Here is a 21,167-nt window from a genome sequence, read left to right on the forward strand (position 1 = left end):
CTGTCCAGAAACACACGTAAACAACCCGCTGTAGCTCATGCTCAGCTCACCGACGACAGCTTTGCAGCTCATTTGTGCCCGCTCGGCAGAGCGCTACCGAAGGGAGAAATGCGACTCGAGAGAAAAAAAAAAAAAAACAAAACTCCTGAGGATGTTTCTTCGCTGCACAGTTCAGCTCGGCGGAGCTGTTCCCTGCGCGGGTGCAGGCGGTCCCAGCGCTGCGCTCCCGCCCGGCCGGCGCTGCCGCTTTAACGCGCGGCGGGGCCGCGGGGGCGGGGAAAGGCCGCGGCGTTGCCGGGCGACGGCGGCGTCGCCGCGGGGAGCGCCGGGCTCCGCTGGCCCCGCTGGCTGCGCGCCGCTCCCGGCCGGGCAATAGCGCTAAATCAGCGCTTCCACCGCTGCCCCGGCACAGGCGCTCGCTGTTAGAAAAAGCTCCACACGGGACAGATGGGGAAGGTGGTTTTAATCAGCTTTGCCGAGCGCTGAGAGGAGCAGCCGGCGTGAGGTGGGCGGCGGGGTAAGGCGTGAGGGGACGGTAGGAACACCGCTCCCGCTCCTGGCTCCCTGGGGAACGGGGGTGTCCCTCGGCGTGCCCGGGAATAGCGCGGTGGGGATGGCAGCTCCCAGGGAGTGGTGCGAGACTGAGGTGAGCGCCGGGGGGCCGTAGGCGTGAGGTCCAAGCAACTCGCCTGAAACCCTCGGCAGAGACTTTCGGAGGCCCAAGTTGCATGTCCCGGTTTGCTGCCGTGTCCCGTATTCCTTGCTGTGACACACAGAGCCAGGTGACACGACAGATCCGGGATAAACTCCCTTCGGCCATGAGCCTGCGCGCCCTCGAGTTGGCCTAATCCCATGGCCTTGCTCGGAGACACGTCTCGGCCCTAGCCGGCAAGGGTGGGCAGGTGGGCCTGCTGGCTGGAATCTGGACGAAGAATTCTAACCCTTGAAATCCCTAGCCGGGCATCATCTCTGCTGGTGCAAAAGAGCAGGTTCCTCCTACGGACTGTGTCTGTTTTCTGTGGTTTGCAGATCCCGGCTGTCAGCCACGTGCGTTTTGCTGGCCAGAAGATGTAGATGTCCCTTGTGACTGAGTCCTTGCATGGGCGTCTTGAGGATGAAATGCTACATAAACTCTTAAAGCACAGCACCTGAGGACATTGCTACCGACATGGACTTCATTATTTATTTATGTTTGCTTTAATCAGGAGGAGCTTTTCTGTAAACATGAATTGCTGGGCTCTTTCCTTGAGATGTCGTTTCTTGTTTCATGCTATTGAAACATTAATCTTAACTTATTATGACTCCTTTGTGTTGGTCAGCTCTCAGGGACATTTCCCTAGGCTTGAAAATGTGGGAGCTTTCAAGAATGTGTCAATTGTGCCAAGTCAAGCCACTTGTGGGCTGCCAGACCGAAGCACTTTTTGTCATAGCTCAGTAGCTGTTCAAAGTATTATATCCTGCACTCAGAGGTTTTGTGTTCAGGAATGTCCATATAGGTCTTCGCCTTCGTCCTACAAACAGCTTCTTTCAGAAGGCCTTGGTACCTGTATCACAGAGGATAAAAGGGACTTGCATCCAGGGTCCTCCAGCAACGCTTCCAGTTTTATTTTTCATAATCACAAGGATTGCTTCTCTACTCCCCGTTCTCCAAGGCTTGGAGCTTCATTTACATTAACTGTATGGTTGAAACCTGAGCAAGAAGGTGTAATGTAAGTAGTATTGAAGGTGTTTACTTTCCTGGTGCTCTTAAAAAAATTGACCGTTGTAGGCATGGTCATTATTAGCAAGCTCTTTAAACTTTCAAAAGGTGTGGTGGGAAACTCTGACGTTTATAGAGCCGTATTTAGGTTGGGGTCTTCCCAGATGTCAAGACAAGTGGCTTCAGTTTCAGCAACATTGACTCATGGTAGTTCAATTGCTTTTAATGTTTGGAACTGTTCATACATAAGGTGCATGTCTATTATCAAAAAGAGAAATTTGTCTTTCCAATTCACATTCCTCCTGAAAGCTGCTAGAAAATTATGTTGTCAGATGGTTGTGCTGTTGCTGCTTTCATGATGGAAAAAAAAATTATCTGTGATGTTAGGACTTTTCCAACACAAAGCACCCAAAAATGTATATTTTGGAGCCATAGAAGAGAGGTCATAGTGTTCCTGGAAGATGTGAGGAATGTTGCCTGACTGGCAGACTGTGTTGCTGCTTTAACAAACTGTTCCACTATTTAAACTGCTAGTGAAGTTTCACTAGGTGCTCACAAAGTAGAGGTGGTTAAGCGTGTTCCCTCTCCTATTTGCCTACATGTTGTGTTTTCAGGAAATACCTCTGTTAGAAGTGACCTTTTGGCTTGATTGGGCCTTACTATAATGAAAAACCTGCTTTTTGAAAAACACATCCCAGATCCTACAAAGAAGTTCCTGTCATCTATCACAAAATGCAGAGCCTCCTACTCTTTCTTACCTTCGTTGTGCAGATCTCTTTAAAATAAAGCACACAAAGAGTATAGTTTGTTCCTTCACACTACATGCCACAAATGATTTTGTACTTGTGTTCATAACTTACTCTTAGAATGTAGCTAATGATCTGCTTTGTTGAGGCATTCTTGATACTTGTTTTGCATGCTGCTGTGAAATAGTAAGTTGTCTAAGGGTAGCAAAATCATCAGAAAAAATAGAAATATCTAAAATTGTAATGCAAAATTATAGTATGTTTTATGCAGTGATAATTACCTCGAAAAACTCAACCTAACTGTAGAATTTGTGGTTAGGGATGGGAAATAAATGAGATCTGCAGAGCAAAAGGGACTTTTGTTTGAGTTGAAGTTAAATCATTTCAGCTGGCGGTATGTGTAAAGGCGTCTCTGGAGCTTTGGCGTATGGTTGTTTTTATAGACAGCATTTTCTATATAATGGTTGAATCTCGAATGTCAGAGAGTCCATTTCTGTTGTTGTCCCATTCTGTGAGTTCATGTCCACACACGTGGGCACATCAGAGTCTCCTTCAGCAGAGCACATGCCTAACTTGGAGCAGAAGCATCCTGCTAATTTCCAAGCAAGCTGTTGCAGTGATGTGTTGAGTGAGATCTGTGAAAGTCTTTTGTCAGTGGGATAGGCTTTGATGCATGGAGCCTAAAACAATGAAATGTTATGTCCTTGGTTTCAAATGATTAAGTGCTGTGAAGAACCCAGACTCTACTGATGACTGATAAGCCATGGACTAGTGTAAAAGATTAGCTTCCAATTGCTACTGTGTTAATAACTACACAGTGTACATATTCCTGTTCAGTGGGTTTTATAGATCACTTTAAAATTTTAATGTTTTTATTCAATTTTTGTAATAGATCACTTCGTTCGTATGCATTGTGAGATTTGCTGCTACTCAACATGTAGAAAAGACAATGGTAAAGCCCAGTCCTGAAAATTGAAGATGGACAGCAGTGATTCCAGTGGTCAGGATGATATGCCACTGTCCAGGTGGTTTTGTTTCACTGTTCACAGAAAGAATGGTGTTAATTTTTCTTTTTTCATAAAAGGAATACTGAGCTCCAGCTCTGGTGGAACAGTTGTTGCACATGAGTAGCCATTGAAGCTTGACTCAGAAGGCATCTTACAAAAGAGAAATAATTTACCAGCAAACTAAGATGCTTTCCCTTTTATTATATTGGTTTAGTGAATCCTTCAGGTTGGCAGATGGAGTTTGACTTACTGGATGTCCTACATTTTGCAGTCCCTGATGGGGAATTGTCACTGTTACATGTCATTTGTGAGACCTTTTAAACCCCATTATCACAGCAGAGGAGCGTCACAGAACTGGGATGCATTCTAGCAAAGTCTTTGTGTTCCCACCAAAGCATTAGGAAGATCAGCAAGAACGAGCTGCTCATTTTGCCAGTAGAGTGATTGAAAGTTTAACAAGGTTTTTTTTTTTTTTTACTTGCAAAGTGCTCTTACATGAAGTACAGCAGGCCCTTGTGTTTTGGACATGCCATCCTAATGTGTTTTTGTGCTGAATTGTATATGGTCTGCCTGTGAGTGTGTGTGCTTAGGAAAGAAGCTAGGAGTGTTGCTGCACAGTATCCCATTACATCCTGTGACATTCTGATACGCGTGTACCCATGTAAGAGAATAGCACGATTTTTGTTAGAAGTTACTGTGCTAGCTGAAATGAGAGAGAGTGATGTGAGGATCCAAGTCTGAAGGCCCTTTAAAGATTGCAGATAAGCAGAGACACCAAGAATTTTTTTCATCAGTTTCATATGTGAAGTTTTCTCATGCGAATCTGGGAGACAATACACTTTGACACACAGAGAGGAGTCATGTTACAGATTTATTTAAAGCCCTGATGTTCTTCTAAGATGTTTAGTAGAGATATTTGTAGGCATGCTTTTAAGTCACTGCATACTGGAAATATTGAAAGAAAAGCAAGAGAAAAGTGACAAAGCAATGACATTTTTACTCCAGTCTTTAAATTTACTTTCTCTTTAGGCAGTAAGTGAGCAGGGTTCTTGCCCCTGATTTCATTCTTGCCTCATGCTTCCTTCTTGCTGCGTGTACTCATCAGTTAATATAATTGCCTTCAGTAAGCCTGTGTGTAGCCTGTATGTAAGCACAATATAGGAAACCATGTATGATGATAACCCTTCACAATGGAATAGGATAAGAACATGGGTACAAGCTTAGCATATGTGAGTAACCATAACAGGCTGCTTGTATCAATTAGTGTGAACTGGAGCAAGTTCAGATGCCCGGAAGATACTGGTGGTGGCAAGAAGTGAGCTGAGACCTTTTACAGGCAAAAGGATCAGCAGGAATGGCCTGACGTGAAGTGGTTAGCACATATATGTTTTCACTTTATTTATCTAAGGGACTAAAATCATATGGTATTAATATCCATTCAGATGTTTTACATTAGGAATTAGACTGAAAGGGGTATTTGCTGTAAGATACCATGCGTCTGATTTTGAACCAGTGCAGATGTTCCCATTTGCTCCAGTTAATGTGTGGGAAACACCAGTGTGGCCACGTTAGATTCTCTAGAATCTTTTTGTCTTTGAAAGCTGACCGAGTGGATTTGTGTTAATTGCTTTTTTCCCCTCCAACCCCACCACTGAGGTATATGTAGTCAGGTATTGGCTCCGTGGGACTGCAGGTTACCAGAAGTTGAAGACTTCACAAAGAACAGTGGCTTCTCTCTGTAATCATGGCTGGAATGGAAAATTAAGCTGAGGCAGAAGTAATGCTTCCTCCTATTTCACCTGTGTTAGAACTAGTTTGGATTTTTTCTTTTTTCTTTTTCCTCCCTCTCTTCTCTTTTCCCTCTTGGTTTTGCTCTTTTACTAGTAAGTCACATTTCACATTTGTTCTTTCCAGTTTTCAAAGTGATGTACATCAAGGTCACTTCCCTTCTTAAAGTCATGACACCTTTGGGGATAAAAACAATGTGGGGATGTTTGTTTTAGATAACTAAAATAAACAAAACCCTGGATTATCCAATTATTGTTTATCCAGGAACGGGGTAAATCCAGTTCCTAAATATTTTGCTACTTAGCTGAGCCTTCCTTCACATTTATTATCTAACAAAACTAGCATGTTTACAAGCAAACAAAATATTGAAAAGACCAGTGGACAATTTATTAAGAAATGTGGTTTTAGTAAGGTTGGGAAAACAGAAGTCTTCATTTTGCATGGTATTTCATTGACAGCATTCCAGCAGGCTAAAATAGTAACAGGAGGAATTAATTTTTTCTCTTGGATTTAAAGGTGAATTAGTGAATAATGGCAGTATCAAAGAACAGCCTTTTTGATACTTTTCTTTTATAAATGTAGAGTAGGTGAAGACACTTATCAGTAGATAGGGGTTTTTTGTTTTTATTTTTTTTGCCTCTGAAATATGTGTAAGTAAATACTAATCTCATATAAATTTTAAATGCTTCCGTCTTGTGACTTAGTGCACTGATTTAGTCTGGTGTAACTGTTAAAATATTTGACTTTTTGTGGGTCAGTACATTGGGAACTGTATTTCTTGAGCAGCTCAAATGGGAAGGGTAGAACTTTATAATCTTTTCTTGTATTTATGATTACTTTAATAAAATACATCATTGTTTCACAAGCTTATGGAGCCTGTGCTTTCTCAGAACTCTTGACATCATGGTGATTGGATTGGCAAAAATATTTCAGCAGCTTGAAATGAAAAATGGGTTACTGTGGATGGTATTCTCTGTACCTTATAAGTCATTGTTGTGTTTGCTGTTGATGTGACTTTTGTGGGGAAAAAATCCTAATAAGTGTCTGAATATCCTTCTTGCCTTGCTCTAGTTTCTTAGGTTAAAGAAAAACACTGCAAAGGGGAGAGTGTAGGGTAAGCTGGTGTTAGGGCTGTCTTACTTGAACAGATTGGGTGGAAAGATGGAAGACTTATTACCAAAGCATGTAGTTTGTACTGCTTTTTGTGGTTATATTCCATTTGCCTTGTTAGACTAAGGGAAATTAAAGTGCCTCCACAGGATGTACTGAGTTGCACAGCTTTGTATGAGAAGTGTGGCAGAGATCTGCACAGTCACTGTAGTTTCTGTCATGGAACCTTCAAAGAGGAGGCATGTGGGACCTCTCTTCCACCCCCAAATGAACTGGGGTTGCAAGCACTCAATAAAAAAAAGCAAAACCCGAAAACCAACCGACCAAAACCCCAAAACAACCCAAAAACCTCACAGATCAAGACAGAAAATATCTTTGCTGAAGTTCTTTTACACTTAGTACATCCTGTGACTTTCACTGTCACTGAGCATCTTCTCAAGAGCTGTATTTTTAATGTTTATTTTAATACATTCTGGTTAGCATCACTTTACAGGATAGCACCTTGGCAAGAATGTGTATATGTGTGTGCCTCTGACCTTATGTTGTTTTTCTTGGTTATTTCCAAAGGTGTGTGATAGAAAAGGCTATTGATGGGCAGACTGTGTTCAAACTCACAATCTCTGAGAAAGAGACCATGTTTTATTATCGCACAGTAAATGGTTTGCAGCCACCAATAAAAGTAATGACACTGGGGAGAATTCTTGTGAAGAAATGGATTCATCTTAGTGTGCAGGTGAGTAAAATAAAAACCATTTAATATTTGTTGAAATACAACATTTGTATGCGAGTGGTATAACTGTATAAATATAAAAGAATAAATTGGGGGATGTAAATGATAACTCTTGAGTCTGGTAGGTAAGGATCTTAATTTGGGAGCTAATTTTGAGTAAGTTGCTAATTTAGCACTGGAAAGAAATGCTGTGCTCATTCTTCTGAACAAACAGACTACAAAACTGAAAATTCTCACCTTTAAGTACATGAGTATGTGAGGTGAAGAAAAGCTTGTACTAATATCTTAGGTACTTATATCTGACATTACCAATTAGTCTTGGGTCTCAGTTTATTTCCTGTAGATGAGAATGCCATTCTCATCTGTACATGCTAGTGTACTTACCTTATGGAGGTGTGTCCCATTTAATTTAAAGAGTGTACATAAGTAAGTAACTCACAAGTAAATATGTCAGTTTCTGCAGGATCAGTCACGCTAATAAGTTACAGAGCTATTACCTCTTATTTTAAAAATATGATTCAGAATTGTTAGAGTACAATTCTTGTGTTCTAAAAGTCTTCTGTTGACATAACTTTTTAATAAGTGTACAAATATCCACTGAGGATAAAGCAAATTTGAGTTTGTTAAAATTTAAACTGTATGTACAAAAATCAGTAAACAAACATGGAAGAAATTAAAATTCAGTTATTTGCATGTCTTGTAATTCCCAACAGGCACCCTAGTAAATTCTATTTGTAAGCCAAGTTCAACTAATAATTATAAACCACAATTATCAGGTATTGAAATGTTTATCTTCTCCTTCCTTCATTTCCTTTATCCGTTCTATTAAATTTCATTTGGTCTACAGCACAATCAAGCATAGTTTTGCTGCTTTCTTGAAACTTGCTAAAAGGTATTGACTGTGATTTGGATTTTTAGTGCTGATCTTGTCACTTGTAAGGAGTATCTAAGCCGACGTCTTGATTTTTTTTGCAGTTTTTTTTTTTTTCCAGGATAACGGCATGGTAGTGTGAATAAGATTTCTGCTGTTGGATTAAAAGAGTGACCTTAAGGTAGAACTAATGAACTTTACACTTCAAGCACTCCAAGGGTGCTATATTACTGCTGTTGCTGTCAGCCACATTTTGTACCTCGGAAACTGCTAAAGCCTTGCATAGCCAAGTGAAAGTGAAAGGGCTGGTTAAATACACACGAAGATGCTGAACTGCATTACAAAGGAACATGAAGCACCCTGTGGAATTTGCTCCTTTGTTTCTCTGCAGAAGGTTGTTCAATTCATAGCAGGAGTAAAGGAGTATAGCTTCTAGACCCTTAAAGGAACTGCAGGCTTAATGCCTTTTCCAAGTTTCTGAGCTCAGAACTTTCCTGGGCTTGGTGCTATTGTAGAATTCAACTTGCCATTAAAAATGATAGTGGCTGCAGCGTGATCCATTTAGCCCTTGGCCTGGCTATCAAACTTCAGGCAAAGGTCTGGGGTTTTGTTTGTTTGTTTTTAGCAGGTGTCCAAAAGCATTTTTTTCCATAAATGGAGAAATAAATGGAAAATGAGAATACAAGAGAGACCATACAAAAATATGCAAAAGTAACTTGCAGCTGGAAGTGTGTGTCTGTCATATACATAGATGCTAGGCAACAGACACCATTACAGAGGAGTGTGAAGTATTGGTTACAGATGTGAAACTGAATTTAGAGAGAAAAAAAATATGGTGGGATGGCAGATGTGTTTGGAATTCAGGTGTAAGAGCATATGCCTATTCAGGAATGATAAAAATGAAAGCTAAGTGGTGGAATAGCACCAAATAGTAATTAAATGATAAGAGGGAAGGAAAGAAGAAAGGATAGCACAGACTGAAAATAATTTCTTTGGAATAAAATAATTCTTGGGGAAGAGAAGGCTAGTAAATTAATTCTACTGAGGTAATCTAGGAATTTAAATCCTTGGGTTTGTATTTAGATGTGTAATTTGTTAGAGGGAACTACTACGAAGAACCGTGTCATTGCAGAGACTTATTTTCCAGTTTATAGCTGGGAAATTTAAGTTCTACTAACAAGAGCAGAGCCCAAACATTCCTGTGAGTTCTGCATGAAGGGTTTCTTCATTGAGTAGTTGCTGGAGCAGAAAGTCTGGGTATACCAGCTTGGTTAAGTGATGAGGGCATTATCAGAGATGTAGGTCTCAAGAATAATGTTGAGCATTCATAACTAGAGTCAGATGAAATAGAAGAGTAAACAGGTCTTTGGTTCTCTAAGTACACTTCCAGGTTTCAAAGAGAACAAACAAATGCAACTGTTTTAATGAAACAAGGTAAACTTTGGAGTCCAGAGATTGAATGGAAAAAAAAGCCTGGAGGTTTTTAAAAATTAATATAATAGAATTAAGAGAAATTTCTGCCCTTAAAGGAAAAAAATATGGATATGTACTGCCCAGGCTTATCGGTGTGAATAAGTACCTTTGCAGTTAGAGAGGGCAGAGTGTGTGAGCATTGGGGAATGGGGAAGAAAATTCACAGAGAATGCTATGCAGGATAGAAATAAAACTACAAAGTGGTTGATATGAATTAGACTGTCAAATGGTAAAAAATTCTTAGGATTTTTTTTTTTTTGGTGTAAGAAGGCAAGACCTGAGTATAGTGAAAGTGTGCTTAAGGATGATTTGAGTAAGGTCCCCAGAATAAATAAATACTTTGCTTCTGTTTTCAATAGTCACAGAGCAAAACCAATCAGAGCAACAGAAATTAATGTATGGAGACAAAAGTGATCTGAAGAGTAGAAACATGAATTTGCAAGCTTATTGTGAACATGCTGCTGCAATCAGATGGCCTTTGTCCAAAAATTCTGACAGAACTGGCACATAAAATCCTGTGACCAAGAGATAGTCTATGCAAAGTTACCAGTAGAGATGGAGCTATAATGCTTATATTTAGGAAGGGTGCCATGTTGATGCCAGCCAGCAGCCAAGCACCTGGGCCCTCCTCACCCCTGCCAGTGGAACAAGGGAGACACCAGAAATAGCAAAAGTGAGAAAAACTCATGAAGGAAAGGGGCTGAGAGGGGAGCAAATGATGTAAAGGCAATCACTCACCACCTCCCACAAGCAGACCACTGCCCATCCAATTTCTTAGCAGCAGACCACCTTGGAAGTAAATCCCCTATCTCCTCAAATTCCTTCTTCTACCCTAGTTTTTATTGCTGAGCATGAGGCTATAGAATAAGGAATATCTTTGTCCCAGCTGTCTCCCTTCCCAGTTTTTTGGCCTGACCCTGTCTTACTGCTGAGGTGGGATGAGGAGTTCAACTGGGAAAAGAGAAAGGCTTGCCACTGGCCAAGCTCTCTTCAGAAATGACTAAGATACTAATGTGTTATCCATGCTGTTTTAGCCAAAAATTTGAAACATGGCACCCTACAGGGTGTTGTGAAAAAATTTACCTCCACCCCAGCCAAAGCCTGTACCAAGAGGAAGGAAAAAGGATCTTGGCAATGCGGAACTATTTGTCTTGATGCAGTGGCATACGAGGATTTAGAAAAGATCTTTGAAGAAATAGATAAAGATGTGGAGCTAAATGAAAAAGGGGATAAAATGCAGCGTGGATTTACTATAGATAGCTCATCACTGTCTAACCTCTTAGCTGTTTTTTGATGAGAAAGCTGATTTTCACGCGAAGTAAATGTGTCAGATTTCCTCTATCTGGAGTTGAGTTTAGCATTGATGTGACAACCTATGAGAAGTTGTAGGGTCAAAGGGAATGCTCATGGGAAAGGTTGGCAATAGATACTGCTCATAGAAACTTGCTTATAATCCTGGGGAGGGGGGAGGCAAAAACCCAATTGAATTGTTCGAGAATTAGTTTTTGGACCACCCTTGTGCTTTAATTTTATTAATGATCTTGGCACAAATATTGAGAGTGTACCTATCATAGTAGCTGGTAACAGACATAATCAGGAAGGGGAACAGTAAGATGTCATACGGAAAGAATGGCATGACCAAAAAGACTAGGGGAACTGGCATGAAATAAAGTTGGTATTACAAAATGCAAAGTAGTGAACTTGAAATTCCTCACAAAATTTTTTTACTCTTCTAGTTGTTTTCAGTTGATGAGGATCAAGTCTTTCAGGTTTCTGAAATTTTTAGGGCCCTTCTGGGTGTTTGATCTTGATTTAGTGATATTTTTCACTGTATATATTAGCAAAAACTCTGAAGGTACTCACTGGAGTAAAAGATATATAGCCTTAACTTAAAAGAATCTGGTATGCACTGAAGTGAAATCTCAAAAAAATTGGTGTCTTAAAATCTTAACTTTTAAAGAAATAAAAGAACTGAGCATAGCAATGCATAATTAAGGCCAATGGTGTACCATATTATCTCTGCAAAGTGAAACAAAGATCAGATTTATGCCACTTAATAACAGCAGCACCATTGTGTATTTTCTCTTTCAGTTTCACTGTTAAGTGTCTTTCACTTTCCCTTTGATACTTCAGAATTTATTTAACCAATTAAGAAGAGTGGAGTTTAAACATGAATTTGCAGATACAGATGAGGCTGCTGAAACAGGAGAGTCTTTGAGAACATGTCAGATTGATGTTTTGGTTTCATATTTAGTGTCTGCAATTATAAAAATAGTCTTTTTGCTAGACTTTATTTTGCCTGATCATATCTATGTAACTCTGCCATGTTTTGGCAGACTGTAGCACATTAAAAGCTTTGGAAAGTAAGTTTAAAATCTAAATGCAGAGAGGTAACCGTGACTGAATTACTCTCCTGGGAGGAAAATGCTCTTAGAGTGCCTATTGAAATCAGCATTATCATTTCAATACATGTCAAATATGAGTCATTTCCTAGTTTAGGCAAAATTTCTTTATAAATCTTTAAATCTTCCACTTCTTTCAAGAAAAGGTTGAAGTACTTATGATTTAATGAGACCGCTTTACCTCATAACTGTTTGACTATCAAGAGAAAACTTGTCCTTTCCAATTTGTGAAATACTTTTATTTTCTGCACAAGTTTTTGAATACTTTACAATTTATTTTATAAGCAAAGAACCTGAGACTTAAAAGCAGGGAGGCAAACATTTATTCTATATACTCCGTGTATGTATTACTAAATACAGGGTGTTCTAAACTGTGTGGTCCTTAAGTTTAATAAGGACATGAAAAAGCAAGAAAGCATTTTGATTTAACAAACCACTTTGATCTCCTCTTTGAAGTCATCACTTACTATCTGTTAAGAGTAGTTTGTCAGGTCCAAGAAGGGAGCGGAGAGTTTGCATTAATTCTACATTTTGGAGCTTCTTGTCTATTAATTGCGATTGTGTGTTGAAAATATTTAGGAGGATGCAGTCTATCCACATGGCTGGTGCTCTGTTCCCACCAGACAGTGGAAATAAAACATGTGTTAGTCTTCATGTATTTGAGTGTGTGTTTGGAGAACTGTTCACAGACACAATGAGCACAGAGCTGCTTCATCATCTGCTCTGCTGCTGTTGCAGGCCATTCAGGTACTGCTGCTGGACATGCAGCCTCCATATTCTTTGATATTAGTAAAACTTTTTTTTGTGTTTTTCCTGCATGCAGAGGTCCTACTATGGTTCTTGCCTCTTCTCCTCCTGTTCTATGGGTATTAGGATGCTGACTGTGTAAATTTGGAAGCTCTGTTGTTGTAACTTCAGCTTCTTGAGAAAACAGGGTATTTCTCAGATGATTCTTTCTACTCCCACTGTCTCTTAAACTACTTATTTTCTAGCCTGAGTACGAGTTTGAATATATTTACAGATTTAAATTTGCAGTCTTACAGCTGCCTCGGAACACAAGACAAGGAACTTCGCCTGGGCTAAGATTTTAATTTCAGAGAATGGCAAAAATACAGGTTTTGTCAATGCCATCTTGATTCCGCTTCTGGAAATTGCAAATGCTTTTTGTAATTGCAGTTGCAAATTCCACTGAAATCTGCCCAGAGTTGGTTATACATGGTAGGAATGGAATTAAGCCTTTGTATGGCCAGTGCTGAGAGGAGGTGGTGTTGAATGTTTTGCAGAAGCTATGCCTGATTTGTCTGGAGAGTTTCAAGATTTGAAAACCATCAATTTTCAATTTGCTTTGCAAATGGTTTGTTTCCTTATACAAAAATAAGTTGCAGCCAGTTAAATTGTATTTTTAATGATGAAAACACAATGTTAAGAATGATTTGCCTTCTTTTATTTCCCTTAGTCTCAAAAATTTAAATGTCCTGCAGGTCTCAGGTACTTTTGTGTGCCCTTGAGTTGTGTGGGGAGAAACCTGGAGAGTTGGGAAGTGTCTCCTTGTACTTGTTATAGCTGGTTGGTATACTATACTGAGACTTGCAGTGTGCATCTGCCTTGTCACTTTTGGTTATGGGAAGAGTTCTCGATACAGGTTTGCCTTCTGTCTATTTTGAGTTGTGTTTTACTACTGATATGCTTCAATTTGATTCCTTTTCGGGGAGACCAAGCTTGAAGTTGTGGAGTGGAGTAGCACCATTTAGAGCACACCATTTGCAGTGTGGGCAGAAGGTCCTTCAGCAGGTAGTTCTTGGCATGCACAGTGTGTGAGTAGAAAACTGGCAACTGATTCCAACATCTTTGCTGGTAAAGATGGATCACAAATACTGTCCTTTCCTCTTTATGCTGTGCAAATTGCTAAGTAAATGTCTTCACAGGATACTTGAAACTTTTTTTGATGAGTCTAAAAACTTCATGAGTACAATGAAAGAGCAGCTTTTGTCTTCCTGTTTGTTTGTTTGTTTGTGGGGTTTTATTTATTTTTTTAAAGTGATTTCTACATTTGGTTCAGGTTTTTGTAGCTTAAAGACAGACTTAAATCAGAAGTCTGATCAAGAAATGGAAGATGAAACTTTCAGGTTGTCCTTTGTGCAACCTCCATTATTTATGTGTGAACTCTGTCTTACATCTTGCGTTAACATCTATGCATGCAGCAAATGGAGGGTGACATAAATTACACGTGTAGATCTTGTACGACGCAAAATCAGTGTGTGCTGGTGGCAGTCCAGAGAGGGAATCTTGTTGTAAGACTTCACATGTATCATTTTCTCATGGAAGCAAAGAATATTTCCTGGCTCTGAACAACTTATCAGCTTGTCGGGAAGGTAGAATGTTCTAGGGATGGGAGAGGGGGAGGAACACCTCCTGTCCATGTATCTCATTCCAGTGCCTTGGCTCAATAATGCTGTAATTTTTTGCATCATTTAAGGACTGCTCTGTTTGATAGCTGTCTAGATAGCCTGTCTTGGAGTATGAAAGAAGAGTATATGAATAGGAACAACTTTCTTTTAGATCTATCAGTGACTTATTTTCTGACAGTCAGTGGTTTTTGAAGCTCCTTAAGCTGGACTGTCTTGAATAGTCACTAATTGACCTGTTTTTAGTTTAATAGTCTAATTTTTCTTATAATTTATATATTAGCATATATATAATTTATATTTTGGCATTGGATCTTGTGACGTCACTCTTGTGACAATGAGTTTCTCATATGGAATTATGGCTGTATGAAATTGTTCTTTATTTTAAATCTTCTGTCTGTCTTTAAAACTTTTTTGCCAATTTCTTTTGCCAGTTTCTTTCTCTTTATCAGTCTCATACTATTTGATATTTTGGTTATAGAACGCGATCATGTGTTAAAATAGTTTATAAATGAGATTTCTCCTTATATTGAAGCCATTCTGCAGTTTGTTCATCCATATCGAACTTTTCTCAAACTTTTGGGGCTATTTGAGGATGCAAGGGACAGAACTCCACTTGTTATCCAAGACACTTCGCACCATAAATTTCTAAGCAATAAAGTTTTGTGGGCTTATTTTTAATTTCTTTCCTAATAAGGGATGTTTCTCTTTGTTCATTAGTGAGGGACTCTATAGTAAGTCCAAGACCACTTGGAGCAGTGACTGTTCAGAATTTAGTGTTGTGTTTACATGGATAAGAACATTTTTCTCTTGTCAGCTACCTTGTGGTTAACACAATTAGTCTATTGCTTTACTCCCTGTTCCTTAACAATTTTGAGATCCTTTGTCACTTTGAAGTAAGCTTTGACTTTTATTGTCTGCATGTATTCAGTCCTTTTTTTTTCATCTCACTAACCACTGTTTTCAAGCCTGTACAAAATGTTAAATAGCAGAGATTGTTGGAGCTACTTAGTGGTAAGGTACTGTCTGTGTGAAATTGGACCATTTAATCTCTCCCAAGTTTGAAACCTTTCTAGAAAGCCAGTATATTATATTGGTCAGTTCTTTTTATCTACATGCATCTTTACTTCAAAGAAGTCAAATTGGATCTTGATTTCCTTCCACAAAAGTTATGTTGCCTTTTCTAGTGTACAGTATTAATCCATGTGCTTTTCCAACGAATTCATCCAGGACAGACTTGATTTGATGGATTCTCAGAAGAAATGGTCCAAGACCTGGTCATGCATCATGTCTGTAATTTTAATTTCCACGTTGTTCTTTGCTTTTTGCAGGGTTAATTGAAAATAGGTCAGAGGGTTTTTTTTCCCCCCTGCTTCTTTTCTGATCTTCCATTGAATCTGAAGGTGCTCTTTTTATTAAAAAAAAAAAAAAGGCTGCAATACCAGCTTCTGTAATATGTTTTAATACAGTTAGCTCATTTACTTTATCAAAATTTGAGCTTTCTTTAAGGCATAGCAACACTTTTCAGTGGTGTGATCTATGTAATTCCTGACATTCAGGTTCAAACATCTTGGGCTTTAGATTTCAAAGACAGATATATTGTGTCATAATTCACAGTCTATGTGCATGCTTAGTTCGGACATTGCTGGTTTAGATACTTGATTTTTCTCCTCCTGCTTTTTGTTTCTTTCCCAATTTGATATACAAATAAACTGGCTCTATTTGGGTATAGGAGCAGCTGACCCTCCTTTGATTCTATCTGTTCTAAAAAAAGGGTTTCAATTTGGAATTGACCTAAATCCCTTCCTCCAAGCACTGTTTGTGTGCGGAGTCATGCAGCCTTGCTTGTCTGACCCTTTGTGATAACTGGCAGCATTTCAAAGAAAGGCACTGACTTTTTATCTTCTGCCTCCTGAATAAAAGCCAAAATATTTTCCTCTCGAACCTCTCTTCTTTCCAGTGGTGTTCAGGTGTATCCTTGCTATTGACTGATTGTAGATGGCCTATCTTGTGAGGTTCATCCTCGTTGCACCTCTAAGCAAATCATCATGTGATACTCAGTGGCAGCATAGAATAAACCATCAACATTGCTCCTAATCTGATGTTTCAGAACTTCAGGCTTCTGTTTCTTTCCATTGAAATGCTTACCCTTGAAGATTTATCCTCAGCACTCAGAGATATGTGAATTTCTCTTTCCAGCTTGATGTCCAGGTTGCATGGAACTTTTGTGGTTCTTGGAAGCAGGACTGGTCAAAAGAAAAAGCCTGTCGTCTTTCTGAGATTCTCTAATTACTACTTACTTGTGCCTTATGTATGTACCTCTTGTCTGTAAGTCAGGTAATTATGCATGTAACAGGTTGCATTGCCACTCTTCTGCTGGACTTCCGAGGACATTTATTTATGTTTGAAGGGCCTTTATCCTTTTCCTTAAATTGTGTTTGTTGACATCCTCATATATGTTTTTCAGTAATCTCCCTGGCTTTTCTGTGCTTTAACTCAAGGGCTGTACTCTAAAGTGCATAGGATACCACTTTATAAGCAGCCTCCCCATGTCATCTCCTGGCCCATCTCTAGCAAAATGGGGCTGAGGGAGCTGCTGCATAAACGATTTCATTTAGCTTTTTCCAGAAATAAACTACCAAAAATAAGCTACCAAAAACACTGTCCTCCAAAGTCCATTTTTGGTCTCTGTTTGATTAACAGCACAGTTTGGATCTATGGCAAAACTTGGCTGCTAAGATGCTTGGTAACTCTGGAGAAAAGCAGTTATTGTAAAAAATGAAAATTGAAGCTTACAGTGAATTGCCATAAAAAAGAGTGTTGGGGAGTTACAGTACAAAGGAGTAGTTGAATGACCATTTCTAAAGGACTTTGTGATGGAGGGAAGAAAGCAGGGCACAGCGGAAGAGGGAAAGGCACCTGAAGTAAGGTTGTGGGGAGGAATATGAAAAGAATCAAAGACAGAATTTTGTGGCTCCTTGACCATGAAAAGAAACTAAGCCCTCAGAGAAAAGATGAGACTTTATTTGCGAAAATCCCTTAACTGTATACATGGAACTTTTTGTGGCAAGGCATTCAGAGGGCAAGAATAATTGCTTTCTTCTTATGTAAATTATCCCCCCAAAAAGACAGAGGAATGGATTTTCTAGTTTTCAGTCCCAGCAGAGCTGTTCAGCTCTGTTTTTTAGAACCAGTGTATTCTTGCATTAAATTTGGGAATGACTGAGAAGTCACACTACTGAGTGGTGCAAAATGGTGCAAAATCATCAGATATAATCAATTTAAAAGACTAGAATTTAATATGCTGCTGATAGTGTAATACAGGGTTAATAATTGTATATTAGTAACAGCTCCCCTCATTTGTGTAGGTATGTGCTTGTTCTTTGACTAGTGAAGCACAGAGACTTTATTCAGAAGGGACATTTCATTTGACATCCACATCTCATCCCTAATTTACATGATTACAAGTAGTTCGTGAAAATTCAGAATCAGTGGTTTTGCTGTATTTTAAATGGAGGGGACAGAGAGAAAATGTGCATTGTTATGAGATTATCTAAAATGTACTTTCTGACCTTTTGTTTCAATTAATTGTGGCAAGTCTATGTAACTGTTTAAGCTACTAAAAAGCAGCTTGTTGAATCCTTAATACTTGTTTCCTTTCATGTTACTGTAGTGATCACTGAATGTTGGATCTGATTTGTTCTGTGACTTGGGGAAAATAGAGTCATTATGGAGCAAGAAAGCAATTGTTCTTCACGCATTTGCAGATCTGGTGACTAGGATCCTCTCATGGTTTTTTGTTTGGAACTCATTTACAGCACAGGTGTCACTTGTTAAAGCTTTCCATGTAAAAAGAATAGGGTTTGATTGATGGTTAAAGTAGTGGTTTAACAGCAAAGCTTGTTTGTTAATTACTTTCGTTTCTAACAGAATCTGTATTTGCAGTTTTGCGCTCTTGGCTTCTCTGTGCCACTGCCCTGCCCCGATGTGTTTGTTCTGTCCTGAGGCATCAGTAATAGATTGATACAGCTCTACTGGCACTGGCAATACAGAATATTTTTCATTGGTGCAGTGCTGGCTGGAGTAGAAAGTGGCATAGCTGTAATTAACCATTTTAATACTACTTCATACTACTGAATACTTTCAAAGTACTGGTCAACAAAAGATTAAGTGAAAATTGCCAATCTAAAATTGGAATGATTACAATGTGCAAAATGATCACTAATCACAGATTCAATGTTTATTTTAAAGCAGTGTTTACTTTTTAAAGTACTGATTCTTTAAAAATACAATTTCAAAAGCTGTCTCTTTTCACATTGATCTTTCTTTGTCTCTAGCCTGATTTATCAGATAATTGAGTATGGGTTACATCACTCAGTTTTTATGCAGTACTAAAATCACCCCATATGAAAAATGAACAGCATGCATCTTTCTTATTTTGGATCCTTCTGCTTGCTGTCACTTGCATTTTTGCATCTTGAAGCTTTGTTCATGAAATAGCTATTAGTTTTTCTTAAGCTTGTAAACTGCCTTATGGATCAGTCTGCCTTCCAGTTGCTTTTTGATTTTGCTGTTTGGGGTCAAGTTTATATTAATACATGGCTTATTCTTGAAGAGAGTTAATTGCTTCGGGAGCATTCCAGGGTTCCTTTCCCCCCAGCCCTGTCCCCCCCTTTTTTTTTTTCTTCAAATTTCTGTTGTTCATCAGGGAATTCGAGCTGAACTAGTGGATCTATGCGCAAAAAGAAAGACTTGGATTGAAGGAAAACCATTTCCCACTGAGAAGGGATTAACATTGTAGGAGATAGTGAAAAAGAGAAGTAAAGGAGGGCAAAGAGAAAAGCTAAATATCTTTTATACAAATGCTAGGAGCATATGTAATAAGACTGCTGAATGGGAGTGACATGTTTTCAAGGATAAGGAAGATATTATTGGAATAAGAGAGACAACCAGGAAAATGAAGGGGGATTTAAAATGCCAAGATACAGTTTCAGTGAAGGGAGACTAATATTAAGCTGAAAGAGATGTAACAATATTGCTGAGGGATGATACTCCATCTGCAGTAGGAAACACTCCTGCTCTCACCCCCTCCATTTAATTTTTTTTTTTAACTACTTTTTTTAAAACTAAGTTCAGTGGTTTGTATGCAAGGACATGTTAATGTAGTTGGGATTCTTGGCTGCTGTACCAGACTTGCTGGTGGTCAGAAAAAAAGCCCCAGCAATAGAAGTATTTAAGACATACAGTGGTTCCTAAGAAAACCAGAACTTTGATTTGAAGAATGCTGGTGTATTGAAGAGTAGGGAGAGAGATTGTTAGAGATCACTTATGATATGGACTGTGTTAAAACTACAAATGAGAGCATGTTTCTGCTGTCACTGTAAGGTTGTTGCCTTTATGCTGTTAATGAAACAGTGTAGAATATTGTCACAGTTATGGAAAGATGTAAATATAAATCTGTATGTGGAGACAAGAAGCAAAATCAAATGATCAAAAATCATGAAATTTGAAATGGTTGTGGGGTGGGGGTTTGGGCTAGATGGAAAAGCAGCCCTAAAGTTATTGATTTTAGCAAAGCTAACTTTGAAGGAAAGCAAAATGCTCCTGGGGTTTTTGCCTGCAATCCTGTGATGAATGGGAAATCCACTCCACACAAGTAGAGAGTACATAGTGTATAAAACACGTAGAGAGGCTGCAATTAAAATTCATCCCAGTTAAGTCAAGAAAAGGAAAGGCCGATATGGGCCTGAGGCAAAAGAAGGAAAGGCAAAGAGACAACTTGCCCCTCCCGACCTTATGCTTTTTCCTTCCCCTTCGCTGTTCTTTACCATTTCTTCTACTGTCCCTTTATCCTCTCCAGCCCTTCTGTTTTAAGATAGTTCTGTCACTGTGGTCCCCTGATGAGGTTTCTTCCTCAAGTCTCTTGTTTTTTTCACACTGGATTTCTCAGAGTGTGGGCATAACTGTTCAGAGTGCTTATAACATGGCCACGAGTCTTTCTCCCCTCTTCTCCCCAAAAATACTTACACTGTGCATCACCTTAAACATGGTTGCAAGCTGTATATAGCAGACATATTTTTTCTTTCCCAACTTCTTTTATCTGTTTGTGAATCTGGAATGGTTTCAGTTCAATGTGTGGCAAGGGAAGCTGGGGAGGGCAAGTGAGGGGGTATGTAACAACTTGTATAGATGGTGTGTATATATGAAAATCTTTAGAAAAAGACACTATGCTGTGCTGGAACATCTACTGCTGAAATGGCAGGATTTCTTGAGAGCCAAGAGTGAAACAGGCACATACATAGTGGTATTCCTTTCTTTTGTGCAGAGTCAGGACACAAATTGTGTCTTCTTTTGGGACTGTCTGTGCAAGTTGCTTTATTGTTGAACCTCCCACATACACACGTTATCAGACATCTTGTTTCAAGGTGTAAAGAACAGATATGAGGAAGAAAGTAAATTTAACATATTTAAAGTCTGAATCTGGGCAGGTATAAAATGACATTGCTGAAGCTGTAGGCAGTTTATAGTAGCTGAAGGTCTGGCCCTTAACTAATGCAAACAGTTTGAACAAATTTTGATCTGGCATTGTATTTTTAAAGGTGAACAAGGATTATAATGGCAGAAGTGGATTTTGGAGAGATATTTAATGGGACATTGGTGGAAGATTGAATGGTCTTTTTCTGTCAATGTGTATTCTCTCTTTTTCTTTTTTAAATTGCAGTGATTTGTTAACTGCAGAAATTGGCAACAGGCAGAGAGCATGACCATGTGGTCTTATGGCATTCAGCTGATGACCTGTTTCTGACGATGGTATGAGGGTTCATAAAGTTTAGTTCCATGTGTATTGTGATGATAGTTGCATCTATATTTAAAGCTTTCTGTCACTGAAGCACTCTTGGTGTTGTCAGATGTCCATTGGACTGGATGAGCTGCAAC

At 39.1% G+C, this 21,167-nt stretch overlaps 1 protein-coding gene across 1 annotated transcript in view; it reads left to right on the plus strand.

Moving 5' to 3' along the window:
• Positions 1 to 329: 329 nt before the first annotated feature.
• Positions 330 to 21,167, plus strand: part of USH2A (usherin) — a 387,802-nt gene continuing 366,964 nt past the window's right edge. Inside the window, 3 exon segments of the mRNA XM_039569529.1 lie at positions 330 to 505; positions 1,030 to 1,709; positions 6,918 to 7,083. Coding sequence (XP_039425463.1) covers positions 1,189 to 1,709; positions 6,918 to 7,083 — 687 coding nt within the window. The 5' untranslated portion in view covers positions 330 to 505; positions 1,030 to 1,188.

This window comes from Corvus cornix, chromosome 3, assembly GCF_000738735.6.
Source record: "Corvus cornix cornix isolate S_Up_H32 chromosome 3, ASM73873v5, whole genome shotgun sequence".
NCBI classification, from domain to species: domain Eukaryota; kingdom Metazoa; phylum Chordata; class Aves; order Passeriformes; family Corvidae; genus Corvus; species Corvus cornix.